Here is an 18,251-nt window from a genome sequence, read left to right on the forward strand (position 1 = left end):
AACTATTGATGGGTACATGGAAAACAGAACACGTGAAAATGTAAACTAATGGGGTGCCTGAGTGGCTCAGTCGGTTAAGTGTCTGACTCTTGGTTTCAGCTCAGGTCATGATCTCGAGGTTCGCGGGATCGAGCTCCACATCAGGCTGTGGGCAGAGAGTGTGGAACCTGCTTGGGATTTTCTTTCTCTCTCTCTCTCTTTCTCTCTCTCTCTCTCTCTCTCTCTCTCTCTCTGCCCCTCCCCTGGTCATGCTCACTCTCTGTCTCTCTCAAAATAAAAAACCATTAAAAAACAATGTAAAGTGATTCCAGGAGAAGCCGAAGTTTGCATTAGGCAGGAAATGTATTCCTGGCACACCACATGGGACAGTTGTGGAAAATATCTGCAATTAAAACAAACACAAAAGGTCTATTTAATCCGCATTAGGATTCACTACATTGAAGAACAGAGGAGACGGAAGGGAAATATGCGGGTGTACCTTCCCCAAGAGAAACACAACAGCAACTATCTAAACCTGGGGGACAGAACCCGAGAAGGAAACAGCCAGGAGTCCAGGATCGGGAAAGGCAAGGAGACCACAGCTACCTCCTGTTGTGCAGCGTGCAGTACACCATTTGACTTTTCAAACTACACATGATAAAAATTAACATTAAACTGAAATATAACATTAAAACAAGTACCAGAAACGAGCACAGCAAGCAGAAGTTACAGAGCAGCAAAGGTGGACCAAGGTGCACGTGACTTCCCTCTCCGAGTCCTGGCTTCACCTCTGCTTTTCTACTACACAGAAAGCAGTGAGGGCAGAGGGCAGCCCTGAGGCCTCCTGAGGGGGCAGCAGAGTGGGCCCCAAGTAAACATTTGTGAAATTAATGTCGGAGTAAATACAGAGTGAGGAAGAGTGATGTTCAAATAGAACTGGGTCTTTAAAGAGATGCAAACTCTCTCCTTCACCTCTTCCATTGGCAGCGAAGGTGGAGGGTGCAGACGTGGCCAAGATTAAGGTGTGAGACCTTCGAGGCAAGAAGGGGGAGGAGGAGGTGCTTAGGCAGGCAGCCGAAGACTTAAAGGTGGAGCCGTCCCAGCCTCGCGTGGCCAAACTGACAGGCGGCGCAGCCTCCAAGCTCTCTAAGATCCGGGTTGTTCGCAAATCCATCACCTGCATTCTCACCATCATCAACCAGACTCAGGAGGAGAACCTCAGGAAATTCTACACGCGTAAGAAGTACGAACCCCTGATCTGCGGCGCAAGAAGACACGAGCAAAACCCGAAGACCAAGCAGCAGCAGCAGCGGACAGAGCAGCTGCAGCTCCTGCAGCAGTACTTGGACAAGGCCTGAGCGCTGGCTTCAAGAGAACACGGGGGCGCCTGGGTGGCTCAGTCGGTTGAGCAACCGACTTTGGCTCAGGTCGTGATCTCATGGTCTGTGAGTTCGAGCCCCGCGTCAGGCTCTGTGCTGACAGCTCGGAGCCTGGAGCCTGCTTCGGAATCTGTGTCTCCCTCTCTCTCTGCCCCTCCCTCGCTCACACGCTGTCTCTTGCTCTCTCTCAAAAATAAATAAACATAAAAAAAATTTTATTTTTTTATTTTTATTTTTTTACATTTATTTATTTTTGAGACAGAGAGAGAGCATGAACGGGGGAGGGTCAGAGAGAGAGGGAGACACAGAATCTGAAACAGGCTCCAGGCTCTGAGCTGTCAGCACAGAGCTCGATGCAGGGCTGGAACTCACGGACTGCGAGATCACGACCTGAGCCGAAGTCGGTAAGCGACTGAGCCACCCAGGCCCCCCCAATTTTTTTTTAATCAAAAAAAAAAAAATGTCATTGCCGGGGGCACCTGGTGACTCAGTTGATTAAGCATCTGGCTTCGGCTCAGGTCACGATCTCATGGTTTCCAAGTTCCAGCCTGGCATCGGGCTCTGTGCTGACAGCTCGGAGCCTGGAGCCTGCTTCAGATTCTGTGTCTTCCTCTCTCTGCTCCTCTCCTGCTCACACTCTCTCTCTCAAAACTGAATAAATGTTTAAAAAAAAAATTTTTTTAGGGGTGCCTGGGTGGCTCTGTCAGTTGAGCATCCAACTTCGGCTCAGGTCATGATCTCACGGTTCGTGAGTTCGAGCCCAACGTCGGGCTCTCTGCTGACAGCTCAGAGCCTGGAGCCTGCTTCGGATTCTGTGTCACCCCCACCCCTCTCTCTCTGTCCCACCCCTGCTTGTGCTCTCTCTCTTTCAAAAATGAATAAACATTAAAAAAAATCTTTTTTAATAAAAAAATAAAAATAATTTTTTAATTAAAAAAATATGTCATTGATGTTGGGGTGCTTAGGTGGCTCACTTGGTTAAGTGTCTGAGTCTTAATTTCGGCTCAGGTCATGACCTCACAGTAGTGAGATCAAGCCCCATGTCAAGCTCTGCACTAAGCATGAAGCCTGCTTAAGATTTCCTCTCTCTCTCTCGGGGCACTTGGGTGGCTCAGTCGTTTGAGCATCTGACTTCAGCTCAGATCATGATCTCACTGATGTTGAGTTCCAGCCCTGCGTCGGGCTCTGTCCTGACAGCTCAGAGCCTGCAGCCTGTTTCAGATTCTGTGCCTCCCTCTCTCTCTGCCCCTCCCTGACTCATGCTCTGTCTCTCTCTCTCTCTGTCAAAAATAAATATTAAAACAAATTTAAAAAAAAAAGATTTTCTCTCTCCCTCCTTCCCTCTGCCCCTCCCGTGTGCCCTCTCAAAAACAAATTGTCATTAATGTTAACACGTAATGGATTAATATTTAATTTTTTTTAATGTTTATTCATTTTGAGAGAGAGAGGGAGATCACAATGTGCAGTGTCTAAGACAAAGAGTTTATGAACCAGCAGTCCAGGGCTTTAACAAGCCCAGCAAGGACTGACCATCACTAAAAGGTCACAGTACATAGTTAACCATATGGTTAACATATTTGTGGCATAAGCACAACCCAAACCACAAATCCAGTTTTACTGTACTTTGTTGATACCTAAATCCACAACAAAATGACCTCAGGACTTCTACGTGCAACACCCCATCAGAGACACCTCATTCTCTACAACAGCATCTAACTGAACATTTTCACACCCAGACAAAACGCAAAGCAGAAAATACATAAAGTTACCCTGCAACAGGAAATTAATTTTTAGACACCCTAAGTATTTCAAAGCTCCTTTCACATATTTATTCAAACATGGATTTATCCATTTGAATACTGTCAACAGGGAGGGAAAAAGAGAGCTCTTTATAAATTTCGTTCTGAGGGAATCTGTACACTGGACAAGATATTTACATCTCTTGGGGAAGCACCATCCCTTCATAAATAAGGTTCAACGTACAGCTATTGTTAATTTCCCATTTCAACCCCTGTGTCAAAGGAAGGGGTCCTTTCATACCTTGTGTAACTGTCAATCAATAAATGCTACCTTGGCTGTGAAGTTAATAACAAGTAAAACCTGTGTGCGTGTGTAACATTCCTTTTAAAACATGTTTGAGAACAAAGGGTTTCAGGGTTATATCGTGTATTGGTAAAGGACACACAATCTAACGTACAGTACAAGACGAAGTACAGGTTATCCTCAATGAACTTCCCATATTGTACTTTTCCTTTTTATTTTGAAGTGAACCCACTGTAAAGTTCAAAGAACACCTGTATATCCCTCCTCTATATTCTATTATTAATGTCCTTCCACATTCGCTTTGTATCTCTTTCTACACACCTGCACTTTAATTGTGGAACTATTAAAAATAAGCTGCAGAGGGGCACCTGGCTGGCTCAGTCAGTAGAGCATGCAACTCTTGATCTCCAGGTCTTGAGTTCAAGCCCCGCGTTGGGTATAGAGATTACTTAAAAACAAAATCATTAAATCTTTAAAAAATTGTATTAAGGTACAGACATCACGATGCCTCCCTAAGCCCTTTCAGCGTGTATTTCCTAAGAACAAGGACCGTCCTCCTATGTAATACCATTATGACCACTGATCCCAAGTTCATCTATATTCAAATTTTTCCAGTCGTCCCAATAATGGCCTTCACACTTGTTTTCCTTTTAAACCAGTTTCTAATCAAGAACCAGTCACGAGTTGTTACAATTCTCTCACCTCCTCAATCTAGATGGGCCCCCACCCTTCTTATGACACTGATATTTTCAAGTGTCCAGGCAACTGTAGAATGTCCTACATTCTGGGCTATCTGGTTACTCCTCATTACTTGACTCAGGGTAAGCATTTTTGGCAAGAATGTTGACACACACATCCCCGTCCCCGCCACTGTATCCCCTCAAGGGGCAATGTAATCTCCATAACTGCTAAGTCAGAGTTTGATCACCTGGTCAAGGTAGAGTCTGACATATTTCTCCAAATGTAAGGACTTTTCTCTTTACCTTTGGAATCAATCATCTGTGGAATGACACTTCAGACTTTTTGGCAACCACTGATGATCCTCACTTGAATCAATAATTACCTTGGTATGGGGCGCCTGGGTGGCGCAGTCAGTTAAGCGTCCGACTTCAGCCAGGTCACGATCTCGCGGTCCGTGAGTTCGAGCCCCGCGTCAGGCTCTGGGCTGATGGCTCGGAGCCTGGAGCCTGTTTCAGATTCTGTGTCTCCCTCTCTCTCTGCCCCTCCCCCGTTCATGCTCTGTCTCTCTCTGTCCCAAAAATAAATAAACGTTGAAAAAAAAAAATAATAATAATTACCTTGGTCATCACAAAACACTAATTCCCCCCACAAAAAAAACCAAACAACAACAACAACAACAACAACAACAACAAAACACCGATTCTCTAAATCTGTCACTTTCTCCTTCAAAGGCCATTTGTAAGGAACTACGCACCTCCTTTGGAGTGTGACTAGGACTGGTTGTTACTCACTGTATGCCACAGACTTTTTAAATTCGATGTATCCGTTATCATCATTACTCTTTTCTGACACTCCCAATGTCCCAGATTTGCCCACTGGGAACCCATTCAAGCTGCTCCATTTTTGACACGTCCCTATCAATTTTTGAACACTTCCTTGCTTTCTGGTACAAGATAATCCAGGCTCGCATTGAATTTGCCTGCCCCAAACCTGAAGTAAGTCACTTCTCCGAAGACCCCTGAGTGCTTTAGTAGGAAATGGTGTTTGTAACCGGTATCTGGGGGGCGAAGTGTCCTCACTGCTACTGGAGTGTCACTGCTCCTAAACTCTTTCAGAAGACAGAGCTAGGAATTGTTTTTTAAATCACGTATTCATACCGATACTCTCAATTTAAATATCAAGACAACAGGCTCTCCCTCACCTTTTCCATAACATATTTATTTTATTTTATTTTTTATCTTATTTTAGAGAGAGGGAGAGAGAGAACATGAGTGGGGGGACAGGGCAGAGGGAGAGAGAATCAAGAGTCAGAGGCTCAACCAACTGAGCCACAGGTGCCCCTCCATACCATATTTTTACCTCCTTCCTCCCAGAGAACCCTGGTTCCCAGAAGCAGTACACTTGTTTGCTCTGACATACAGCCAAAGAGATTTCAGAACTTCTATGCTGATCTATCAACAACAAACCTACTTTGTATTAAGTTTCTTTGTAGTTCTTTTTTTTCTTTTAAATACAACCCACTAAAGGAATACAGAGTACTGTGTTCATGACCTGTGAATTAATCTTTCCTATGTGGTTATATTAGTAATTCGACTCACTTTCGGTTTCCTTTGCTCCTATGTGTATTCAGTTTGGTTTCTATCATTGTCTTAATTTGTTTTCTTAATATGTAGAATATATGGATGGCTCAAAACTCAAAGATATATAAAAAGGCAGACTCAAACAAGTTTCACTCCCACCCATATATACCTTACACCCTGTCCCCACCCACTTAAGTTTTTTAAATTGCTTTCTCATCTATCCTTCCTAGATTTCTTTTTGCAAAAACAAACAAATATATACATTTTAATTCCTCTTCTAATTTTGCATTCTTTCTTTCCAACCAACCTCTTCCCCCCACACCACCACCACCCTGACCTCCTTATAGTCAGATCTTGCTGGCCTAGGCCTGTCCTGGGGCCTGTGAATACAAAAACCTACTTTACCAACTGAGCCACCCAGGCGCCCGCCCCTCTTGCTTGCTTTCTTAAAGTTTATTTATTTTTTGTAATCTCTACACCCAACGTGGGCTCAAACTCATGATCCCGAGATCAAGAGTCACACGCTCTTCCAACTGGGCCAGCCAGACACCCTGAGGTTTGGTTTCTTATTCTGTTTGTCGATTCCCCTTCCTCTGAGCTAAAGTCATTCACTTAGGGTTTTGCATCTCAGATCCCTCATCTTATTTTTCCTTTTTTTTAAAATTGTGGTAAATTAACCTTTTTTTTTAAAGTTTATTTTTATTTATTTTGAGAAAGATACAGAGAGCAAGTAGAGGAAGGGCAAAGAGAGAAGGAGACAGAATCCCACACAGGCTCTGCGCTGCCAGCGTAGAGCACGGTGTGGGGCTTGACCCCGTGAGCTGGGAGTTCATGAGCTGAGCTGAAATCAAGAGTTGGATGCCTAACGGAGGCATCCCTGTTGTGGTAAATTAACTATTTTCAAGTATACAGTTCTATGCCATTAAGTACATTTACGTTGTTATACAACCATCACCGTTATCCATCTCCGGGACTTTTCCAACTTCCCCAACTCAAACCCTCCCCATTAAATACTAACTCCCCTCCAGCCCCATTCTCCTTTCCAGCTATGTGGTCTGACTCCTCTAGGAGCCACCTAGCAGGGGAATCACATAATAACCATTCTTTCTCACCACAAATTATGCGTTCTACTTTGTACTTTCTTTCCACTTACTGCATGTTGGACATCACTCCCTACCAGTTTGTAGTAATGTCCCCCCCTCATCTCTGCAGCTGCACAGCTCTGTTTCATGAACAAACCTCAGTTTCCTGGACGGACATTTCAGTTGTTTCCATATTTTACTCACAGGTAATGCTGCGATGAATACTGTGTGCACCTGATATTTTTATCTGTGGAGGTACATCCTCGGGGTAAATTACTAGAAGTGGGACTGCTAAGGCAAAAGGGTCAGTTCGTCTGCAGATCCTGCAAATTCCCCTTGATAAGGGCCGTGCCACTTTGCACCCTCCCAGCAATATGAGAGCATGCCTATTTCCCAACAGCCTCACCAACAGAATGTGTTCAAGCTTTGACATTTTTGCCAACATGATGAGTGAGAGATGCAATCTAAGTGATTTTAATTTGCATTTATCTTTCTCATCATGATGAGCTGAGTATGTTTTCATATGTTTCAAGACCATTTGTCTTTTTCTGTGGGATGTCTTCACATCTCTTGTCCATTTTTCTACCAGGTTGTCTTTTTTCCCCCCTTTGGCTTTCAAGAGTTTTTACATCAGTCTTTTATCTCGTGTTTTTAAAAAAACTTACTGAGAGCCCCTACTGGAGAACACAGTTGGGCCAAAGAGGTGTGTTAGGCTGGCTATGCTCTCTCATCTTCTAGATGAAAACCTGAGGTTCCTCCACAGATATGATCAGGGAGACCAGGGACTGGACCCTACACATAGCCCATAAACATTATCAGTGCTCTGAGGAGAACCAGAAACTGGCTACCCTCTGCTCAGACCTCACTCGAAACTCACAGCCTTCTACCATCTCTCATCTGTATTTCAAGTTAAAAAACGTTCTCTCAGGTCATGATCTCACGGTTTGTTGAGTTCAAGCCCTGCATCAGGCTCTCTGCTGTCAATGCAGAACCCACTTTGGATCCTCTGTCCCTCTCTCTCTCTCTGCCCCTCCCCAGTACACAGTCTCCCTCTCTCTCAAAAATCAATAAACGTTTTAAAAAATTTCTCTCACTGGCTGAACTTTTTAAAATGTACTTTAGCAGGCTTTCAAAGGAAACACTAATGTCTCTAGTCTATGTGGACTTTTAATTCCTTTCATTATGGATAATCTATTAGTAAAATTTAAATTACATTTAACTTTTAAAAATATGACTAATCAAGAGTGCCAGACTGGATCAGTCAGTAGAGCACACAACTCTTGATCTCAGGGTTGTTAAGTTTGTGTCCCACGTTAGGTGGGTATTTTTACTTAAAAATGAAATCTATTGAAGAATATATATATATATATATACATATATATATGTGTGTGTATATATATATATATATATATATATATTCAGTTAATGAGTCACTGGCAGGCAGCTTAATCAAACTGTTTACAAAACACCCCTAGGTTGCTCAAGATGGTAAAATGCTAAGCACATTGTTTTGTTACTGACCCAATGATTTAGGGCAATAATGGTCCTTAAAGTGCTGAACAATTCCTCCTGTCTGAACATATAAATCACCTACCTATAAACAAACTTAGGCAGCCGGTACCACACATCAATCATAATCTGAGCTGGTTAAACTTGCTTAAAGAGAAGTGAGAACAGATTATGTGAAATGAAAAAGAACAATGAATCATTAAAGCCTCTGATACTGACAACAGCATAAATTCCCAATCCCATAGAACTCTAGCTCAAAACAGGGATCTTAACAGACAAGCTCACTTTTGACTACAGCAGGATGATTTAGCTTTCAGCACAGAAGGCTCTAAAACTTCTGTAACTTTTTTTAATTATCCAACAAAAGAAAAAGTAAAATAGATCATTTAACAAATTAGAATTCCAGGAGCTGTATGTTCTTAAATCCTTCTGAAGACATGGGTCTTTAAAAAATTAGCTAGACCATAACCAGAGTAATACCAACTTGCCTAAAACAAGCATTAAATGTTTGGACATAAAAATAAAACTGTACCCACAGAAAAAGTTTCTTTTCCTCCCTAACCATGATACTGAATCATTTCTACCACTCTCAAGAACTTTCAAAAATTACAGTGCAACTCTTTTCACCAGGAAGCTCTCAGAATTACTTATGTTATTAGACATTGATGAAACCACCATCCCACCTAGTAGCCAACCTTTAAGAATTACAGGCATTTTTAATATGCATTTTTCCAAATATCAACACAAATTAAGTCTATCTTTGATAAGCGTCTGAACATGCTAACTCAATATTCTATAAAAGTTCCTCAGAAAAATCTGTTTCTTTATATGTGTTTTTTATTTTGATCTAAAGCCTTATCTGAGTCAAAATAAGACATGTAAGTATTTTATCTTTAGGGTATAATTTTCTATTTCTAAAGATTGTAATAAAATTTTTACTAGATTCTTTTTTATATGGTTTGAAATTTGTGATACATATACAGACACTACTTTCCAAAGTAAAATCAGTAAACATAACAGAAAATGTGGCCCGTACCTCAAATGAAACCAAGCCCATCCCTACCACTCACCCCCTTCTACAAATATACCTCCCCAATACACACACATACACACTACAACTAGTTTTTAGTATTTCCTTCAAAACTTTTCCACATGGACAATTTTCACAGTTATAATAATGGTATACAATTCATTCCATCAGAAACACTAATCTAAATTACTTTGGTAACTTTGTAATAACCACTGCTAAGGACCACATAACAGTCTTCAGTGGATGCCTAACTCTTGTGTCTGATATTTCAATTTTAACTAATGTTTGGACCCTGTTTCTGGAATTGAAACAAGTATTTGGAAGGGAAGCAATTCATGAGCCTGGTGTGCTTTACAACATTTTCTGTGCGGTCTACATGGAATTAAATTCTTCCTATATGTCAGTGTCTGTGTGGGAATAACACCTAACAATTCTGAATCTTCCTGGAAACAAGTAAACTGGTATCAGAGATCTTTAATTTCAAAAACAGGTCAAAAAGTGCGTTCAGAACAACAGACATGGGAATTACACTGTTTTTGTACAATGAAGCATTCATTACATATATTTTAATTTACATTTAAAAATTTTAAGTAGTTACTCTGGGTGGTGAAATTATAGGTGGTTTTTATTTTTCTTATTTTGCTTACTGATATGACTTAGTCTCATGTTTTTAAACAATGAACATCTATAAAAATAATTTAGCTTTTACCCACTATGATCTCAATTGTGTACAAAGCTCTGTGTATGTGTGTGCTTGTGTGTACAAAAAAGTCTGTAAGGAGATACACTAAAATGTTAGTGATATTTTTTCTCAGGAAAATAGGATTATTGGTCACTTTTTTTTGTTTTATATTTTACATTACTCTTTGTTTTCACAATTTTTAATAAGCATGTGTTACTTTTATAATATGAAAAAGATGCTTTTAAAACACTAGCAAAATTGCCTGTGATCCAAGCACAGAAAGGGACCTCATCTGCCTTTTAGTAATTCATCCAACACACAGACCCAGAAGTATGCACGCACACCCCACTCCAGCTCCCACATGCACCTGCTCACACACCGGCATTCATTCTCTCTCATGTACAGATACACCCCCACTCAAATTCAAGGCTAGGAAAGAAACCAGGAAGGACACTGAGGCAACTGAAAGGTGCAGCCGTGTCTCTAGGGACTTCCAACTGCCCGCCAGCAGCAAGGCAGGAACAAGAAGCAGGGAGACCTGAGCATCAACGCTTCCTTCAGCAGCCTACTCATGCAAGCACTGAAGAGGACAGTGCCTACAAGGTCAGTGAAGGGCATTCAGTCTTTCAATGTGTAGGTACTCTGGAAAGGATCAGTAACTATTAAATGTAAATGCTAAAGTGAGTGTAGTAATAAACATGAAGACAATCTTTACAGTGGTAATTAATTCCTTTCAAAAGTAAAGCCAAAGGAACCAATCCTTTCTTACAATACTCTTGGAATTTATTTTGCCAATTCTGTTTTAGGATGAGTTGCTAGTGGCTACAAAAGCATCAGCCCTCTTAGTATGAAGGGGTCATGTCAATGAAGAATCTTCAGAAATGGTTGAGGCCTTAAAAACAACCTATTCCACGGATGCCTGGGTGGCTCAGTCAGTTGAGCGTCCTACTTTGGCTCAGGTCATGATCTCACGGTTCCTGAGTTCGAGCACGTGTCAGCTCTGTGCTGACGGCTCAGAGTCTGGAGCCTGTGTCAGATTCTGTTTCCCTCTCTCTCTGCCCCTCCCCCGCCCATGTTCTGTCTCTCTGTCTCTCAAAAATAAATAAATGTTAAAAAAAATTGTTTTTTAAATAACCTATTCCAACTTCACGACTAGTGCCTATGAATTCCTGCTTCAGTAAGATACAACCAGAAAGCTCCACTATAGTCCTTTTCCTCCTTCCCTCTGCTGATAACTAACACTGTGTTATGTTACACCACACCTGATCTACCACCCAGATGATGTAAGGGGAGCCACACACACCATAACATTACTAAAGAAAGACGGACACAAAAGCCTTCTGTATTATAAATAGGAGCTGCTTCCATTAAAAATTCAGATAATCAGCTTAAATAATTTAAAATGCTTCCTTCATAAACAGATTATTCAACGTGCTACCTTTGAAAATTTGACAATAATCAAGATAATGAGCTGCTATCATCAAAGACAGTAATGTGACCGGGGTAAGAGTCTCATGCACTCAATATTTTGAAATCTCAAGGTGGAAAGTACAAAAACTTATCGTTATTGCTCTTATCCACCTTATCTGTTCCTAGGATTTTTTTTTTTTTTAAATCACAAATGTTTAAAAAAAGAATCCTTATCTTTTAGAGACACACACTGAAATACATACAGATGGAATCTAATGTCAGGTGTGCACTTCCCACACGGTGTGAAAGAGGGAGCTGACAGATTAGCCAAGACTAGCGCGACTGAGGCGGGGGGTTTCACTAGACCATTCCCTCTATCTCTGAACATGTTTAAGACTTTTCATTTAAAAGTTTAAAAATACTCATCATGAGGCAGAAATCTTCACTTTTCCTTAAACGACTTCACCATCAGAAAATATTCCTTTTCTTTGCTCTTCTATAATGCATTCTGACATCAGACTTGGAAAAAGCAATCCTGAGTCATAATAAAGGCTAGCAAAGCTTAAAGCTTACACAGACACAAAAATCAACCTTTCATTACTCCGTAAATTATCTGCTCCAAAACAAGAGCTCTCCTCCACCATCCCAGGAAGTTTGTCCAAGTCAAGCTGAGATCACACCCAGCACTGCTTCTTCCTGCACAGTCTGGGCCAGCAGACGAAAGGGGCAATGCCACGAGCAATCTCCGGATACTCGCCCATTCCACCAAACCCCAAGTCATCTGGCTTTGACGCCAAATTTAAAATTCCACCAGGAGCTATAAGAGCAAAGAATTTTGACTCATTTCCACTCTGTGATCACAAGAAAGCTCAACCCCAAATAGCACCCAAGTTTTTCCCACTGTGATAGACAAGGACAATTACAAAAGGTGTTTCTCAAATGAAACGGATTTTATGGCAGTTAGTAACACGAAACTTTGTGGAAACACTTTGAGCCACCAAATCTAGTAAGGTGAGAGCCACCTAAAGATTATGACTCAAAAGACCTAGTGAGAGTCCCTGCTGGAGCACTGACAATCTGTCAGGTCTTGGGAAAGTGATTCATCCTTCCTGGGTTTCCGGTTCCTTACCTGTGAAGTGACATGAAAACCACCTGCTTACCACCACTTCAGAAAAAGGCGGTATTCCAGTGAAAACATACACGAACTTCACACGAGCCACAGAGTCAGGTTATGATAACAAGATCAAATGTTGTATTTCTCTAAAATCGCTGCTTGGTGTAAAGAGGAAGGGTATGTCTGGGGAGGAGACACATGGCACTAGTCACACACACACACACACACACACACACACACACACACACACACACGACAACCAAGGATGCTGAGGTGTCCTCCAGCCCAGTGGCATGAAGGAAAAACATCAAAAGAAACTGAACAAGGGGCCCCTGGGTGGCTCAGTCGGTTAAGCATCAGACTGTTGATTTCGGTTCAGGTCACGACCTCATGGTTCATGGGATCAAGCCCCACATCGGGCTCTTCGCACCGCGCGGAGCCTGCTTGGGATTCTCTGCCTCCCTGCTCTCAAAATAAATAAACATGAAAGAAAGAAAAGAAGAAAGAAAGAAAAGAAAGAAAAAGAAAGAAAAGAAAAAAGAAAAGAAAAGAAAAGAAAAGAAAAGAAAAGAAAAGAAAAGAAAAGAAAAGAAAAGAAAAGAAAAGAAACTGAACCAGCAATCACAATCCGTGCTGCCAATACGGGAAACTGCCAGTCCTATGTTGTCTCTGTGCCAGTGAGACTAAGAGATGGGAGGCCCATCCTCAGCAATGTCTTCCAACACAGAGCTAAATGCAGGCAGGACACTGATGCCAACGCTCAGGATGCCCACAGGGACGCGCACCTCTTCCCGGGCTGATTCAGGACCCAGGTCTTTGCAGCTCAAGGCCCACTGTGAATACTCAGGGGGACACATGGGCTCATAAAGGCTCATAAATGTTATCACTGACACCCTAAACAGCACGGTGTCAACTTTACCTCTTTTCTTAGAAACCTCTAGTCCTAACCCTAACACCCACTTACCAAACGCGTGCACGTGTGAGAAGTCAACAAAATGTAAAAACTAGCAAATCAACCTTGTAGGGACTTCTACGACTAAGTATTTAAAATAAAAAGTATTTAATTAAAATGTAAAATGTAAAATGTAAAAACTAGCAAATCAACCTTGTAGGGACTTCTACGACTAAGTATTTAAAATAAAAAGTATTTAATTAAAAATTAAAATATTATATATTAAAAGTATATAAAAAAAAAAAGGGACTTCTACGACTAAGAACACACAACCCTGACCTAAACGTCCCTAAGTGCCGAGACACAGGGGGAGGACAAACCTCGAGGCCCAGTTTCTTCCGGAGCAGCCGCAGCCCTGGAGGCCGGGTGGGCCCACCGACACACGGCCCTGTGCATCCTGGTCACCTGTCTACACCGCTCACCTCCTACAGGAGCGGAGTTCTCCAGTCTGCACGCACCACCCGGCTCTAGGGCCCATTCCCTTCCCCCGGGGTGTATTTCCTTCCTTCGGACACAGAGGGTTAGACACGAAAACTCTGAGCGACCACGGTGTCCCGAACAGTAAACCACCGCCCGGGAAGAACACTGCCAACCACGCACAGTGAAGTAACTGTGCTCAAAACAGGTGTCCATCAGCGTGACCCTCGGCGGCGGGAAGGGCCGGGGGCATGTCCCCACGCCAGAAGCGGCTCTCCGTCTGGGAAAAACCAGCTGGTGTGGTGCGGGACGGGCGGGCGGGGGGGGGGGGGGGCGCGCAGGGAGAGAAGGTGACTCCCTCGAACAGAAGAAGCTCCTGGAAGGCAGGAAAGGAAGTCCAGGGAAATTCAGGCAGAGCCGAGCCAAGAAGTCCCGAAAGGAGAGCGCGGGACGGCCGGTGTGAGCCGCTCACTCCCCGACCACGGCAGGGCCCGGGCGCGCTCGCCTAGTTACCTGCTCTGCCCCGTAGACCGTGGCGAACTGCACGAAGTCCTCGATGCGGACGAAGCCGTCTCCATCGCCGTCCAGGGCGTCGAACACGGCTCGCAGGCGGGGGCCGTCCTCCGGACACGCCGCGGGCTCGCTCGTTAGGGGGCACGTCTGGCTGAAGTCCGAGGGCCGGTCCGGGTCCTCGGGACCCACCTCCAGCGTCAGCTCGCCCACCGAGGCCGCGGGGAAGCAAGGGAAGAAGTCGACCTCGGGCCTCCTGTGCTGGCTGTGGCTGAAGCCGGGCACACGGAGACAGGCGCTGTCCGGGAAAACCGGGGGGCCATAATCCTCGGGCTCTGCAGTCCAGGACAGGAGCGGGCCGAGCTCTGGCAGCTGCCGCTCGGGCTCGGGCTCGGGCTCGGGCTCGGGGTCCGGGCGGGCGGCCGGGCCCGGCAGGAGGTAAGAGGCTCCTGGGCCCGTGGCCAGCGCCCGGCCGCTCTCGGGGCGCGCCTCCGGGCCGGCGAGCGGCTGCCGCCGCTCCAGCCCCGGGGCCCGCCCGGCGCTCAGGCCCGCCCCGGCATCCGCGCAGGCCGCGGGCTCCGGGGAGCCGACCGCCCGGCGCGGGGCGGGGGCGGCGGGCGCGCGCCGGGAGGCCCCCGGCCCGTCGGGCCCGCCGGGCTCCGGGTCGGGGCACGCGCCGCCCGCGGGGGAGGCCGGCCGGCCCGGCTCCATCTTCATGGGCGCGACCCCGGCCGCGGCGCAGGCCCGCGAGGCCAGTGGTGCGGCGGGCGGCGCGGGCGGCAGACAAAGGCGCTCAGGGCGCGGCGGCGGGCGCGGGCATCCCCGCGGCGGCGCGGGCGGGCGCGCGCGGGGCACCCGGGCTGCTCGGGCTGGCGCTCGGGCCCTGCTCCGCCCTCGCCCATCTTCGCGCGGCGCCTCAGCTGCCCTCGGCCCGGCAGCGCGGCGGGCGCGGGCCCATGTCGGCGGCGCGGCGGGCGCTGGAGGGCGCCGAGAAGGCGGAGGCGGCGGCGGCGGCGGCGGCGGCGGCGGCGGCGGGAGGCCGAAGGGGCAGGCGCCGCTGAGGCCTCTGAGGAGGACGCGGAGGAGGCTGCCGAGGAGGCTGAGGTACCCACGGTACCAGAGCAGACGCCGCCGCCGCCGCCGCCCGGGCCCCGCCTTCCGTCGGGCGTGACGTCAGCGCGTCGCGGCTCCTGCCAGCCCCGCCCCTCGCCGGCCTGCCTTAAAGGCTGGTGCCGGGCGTGGGGGGGCGGGGCGGAGCGCCTTGCTGGGTAGTGGGGTTTCCACGTACGGTGCGCCACCGGGTGTCGTCGGCTGGGTGTCACGTCGCCGCTGGGGCGCCCCAGAACAGCCGCCCCCACGCACTGCACGGATGGATAAACCGGACGAGCAAAATACCGATATATGCACCTGTCCCAAGGGGACAGGGTCCTGCCTGCGTAGAGCCTTCTCGCTAATTGATAAGAGAGGAGCCCGGTCCTCCTGGGTCAGCGAGAAGTGCACGTGGCTCTAGGCATAGCCGGAGGGCGGGTGCGGCGCCCCCTGCACACGCCAGCCGCGCAGAGAGGCCCGGGGATTTACCTGCGGTGGGGCAGAGGTGGCAGAGGCAATGGCCGCCCCGAGTGTGGGGCTGCCCCGAGAATGCGGTCCGTCTCATCTGTAACGGAAGGAACGCGAGGTGGAACACTGAGACCTTTTTTTAAACCTATGACTAAGTCTTTTATTTTCATAGGAGACCCAGTGTAAACCGCCAGTCTAAGCCAGGCCTCCCAAACACTGTGGCTGTCTTTGACAGCTGACATCTGTTTCTCTAGATGTCACCATCATCAGTGGGGAACAGGGCACCAGACAGGAACTCGGACACCCTGCAGCAGGCATGAAAGTGGAGACATGCTAGTTACAAGCAGGTGAGCTGCCAGGCCCCAGGCGAGGTACTAAATTTAGCCTGCAATGAAATGTATCAAGAGAAAGTATGAACTGGTATTTTTATATGCGGTGGGCACACGCACCAGATATATTTCATAAGCAGTTTGGGCAAGAACCAAAGGAAATTGAACTGCTGTTTCCAAATGGACAGCGAGAAACAGTGTGGTAATTAACTGAGTCATCACCTATGACAGAACCCCAGGGCATGCAGTTCCAGGTTTTGTCAGGTTGGCATTGGGAAAAGAGAGGCAGGGGATCCTCCTCCCCAAACTCATCAATTCCTTATATGAGCTGTATGCTTTCAAAACATCTACAGTTTTGGCAAGAATCTGAAATCAAGCTGATGCATTTGACCAGACATAATTTTCAGAGGTAGTTAGAGTGATGTGTCAACCTGTCTCAATAGCTGTGTTAATGTGGGTGAAGTAAAAACAACAGGAGGTCCTCCTGCCACTGTACCAGTACTGGAAGAATCTGCATTCCCTGGTTGGCTGGCATGCCCAAATAGAACCTCAGCATGGAAAGCATACACCTTCCTGCTTGCAATAGTTCAAGAGACTCTGTTCATGGAACATTAAAAGTGACAAGTTCCTGGGGTGCTTGGCTGGCTCAGTTGGAGGAGCATGTGACTCTTGATCTTGGAGTCGTGAGTTCCAGCCCCATGTTGGGTGTAGAGGTTACTTAAATTAAAATAATAATAATAATAATAATAATAATAATAATAATAATAATAATAAAATTTTTTTAAAGTGACAACTTCCTGGTCAGTCTTTCCAACGGCATCAGGCATCCCTTCTGTGGTCTGTGGGCATTTTTGATGTAACATTCCAGATGAAATGAACTAGCTGGGTAAAAGCAGCCCCTGATGCCACTTGGAGGCGCTCTTCCATACCCACCCTATGCACATTTTAATTTAACCTGGTAATGGTTACACAGAAGAGGAGGAGGGAGGGAGGGTGGGGTTCAGTTCACAACTGTTGGATTTGGGGTCTGGGTGAATGTGAAACCTCTCTCTGTGACTCTTGTTTGTTTGTTTGTTTGTTTTGTTTCAATTAAAGTTTATTTATTTAGGGGCACTTGGATAGCTCAGTTGGTTAAGCATCTGACTTCAGCTCAGATCATGATCTCACGGTTCATGGGTTCCAGCCCCGCATTGGGCTCTGTGCTGACAGCTCAGAGCCTGGAGCCTGCTTCAGATTCTGTGTCTCCCTCTCTCTCTGCCCCTCCCCACTCACGTTCTGTCTCTCTCTGTCTCTCAAAAATAAATAAATGTTTAAAAATTTAAAGTTTATTTATTTATTTTGAGAGAGAGAGAGAGAGGGAGAGAGTGCATGGGGGAGGGGCAGAGAGAGAGGGAGAGAGAGAATCCCAAGCAGGTCAGCACAGAGGCAGACATAGGGCTGCATCTCACAAACCATGAGATCACAACCTGAGCTGAAATCAACAGTTGGGCGCTCAACCAACTGAGCCACCCAGGCACCCCTACTTTTGAAAGGTACTTGAGTAAACACTTATCTTTGGAAATCTCCAAGCACGTAGGTTTCCTTGATTCCTCTTCCCTGGTGGCATTTGGCTTGTGGGAAGAGATAGGAAGATGAAGACCAGAAAAGTGACTCAACAGAGTCCTGGCACAGCCTCATTGGACCCACCCAGGGGAGCTGAGGGAAAGTGGTTAAGAAACCTCACTTGGAAGGTAAGATTGTCTCTCCTGGGGTAAGGTTCCTCCACCACCTGGTAAGATTTGGCCATAGATGGAAGGAAGGGTAGGGTGATCGACAAGGCTCAATTTGATCACAAATTTACTTTTACTAACAAAAAGAAAAGGATTTTATTTTTAAGTAATCTCTACAACCAACGTGGGGCTCAAACTCATGACCCCGAAATCAAGAGTCGCATGCTCCTTGGACTGAGTCCCCCAGGTGCCCCACAAACCTACTTTTTTTCTTTTTTTTTTTTTTTT

At 45.9% G+C, this 18,251-nt stretch overlaps 1 protein-coding gene and 1 pseudogene across 1 annotated transcript in view; one reads left to right on the plus strand and one right to left on the minus strand.

The window, feature by feature from the left end:
• RAB11FIP3 (RAB11 family interacting protein 3) overlaps nt 1-15,099 on the minus strand; it is an 81,990-nt gene extending 66,891 nt beyond the window's left edge. Inside the window, exon 1 of the mRNA XM_045048018.1 lies at nt 14,372-15,099. Coding sequence (XP_044903953.1) covers nt 14,372-15,085 — 714 coding nt within the window. The 5' untranslated portion in view covers nt 15,086-15,099. The remainder of the gene's footprint in view (nt 1-14,371) is intronic.
• On the plus strand, nt 467-1,337 carry LOC109495031 (annotated as a pseudogene).
• Nucleotides 15,100-18,251: the final 3,152 nt, after the last annotated feature.

Source organism: Felis catus, chromosome E3 (genome assembly GCF_018350175.1).
Source record: "Felis catus isolate Fca126 chromosome E3, F.catus_Fca126_mat1.0, whole genome shotgun sequence".
Classification (NCBI taxonomy): Eukaryota; Metazoa; Chordata; class Mammalia; order Carnivora; family Felidae; genus Felis; species Felis catus.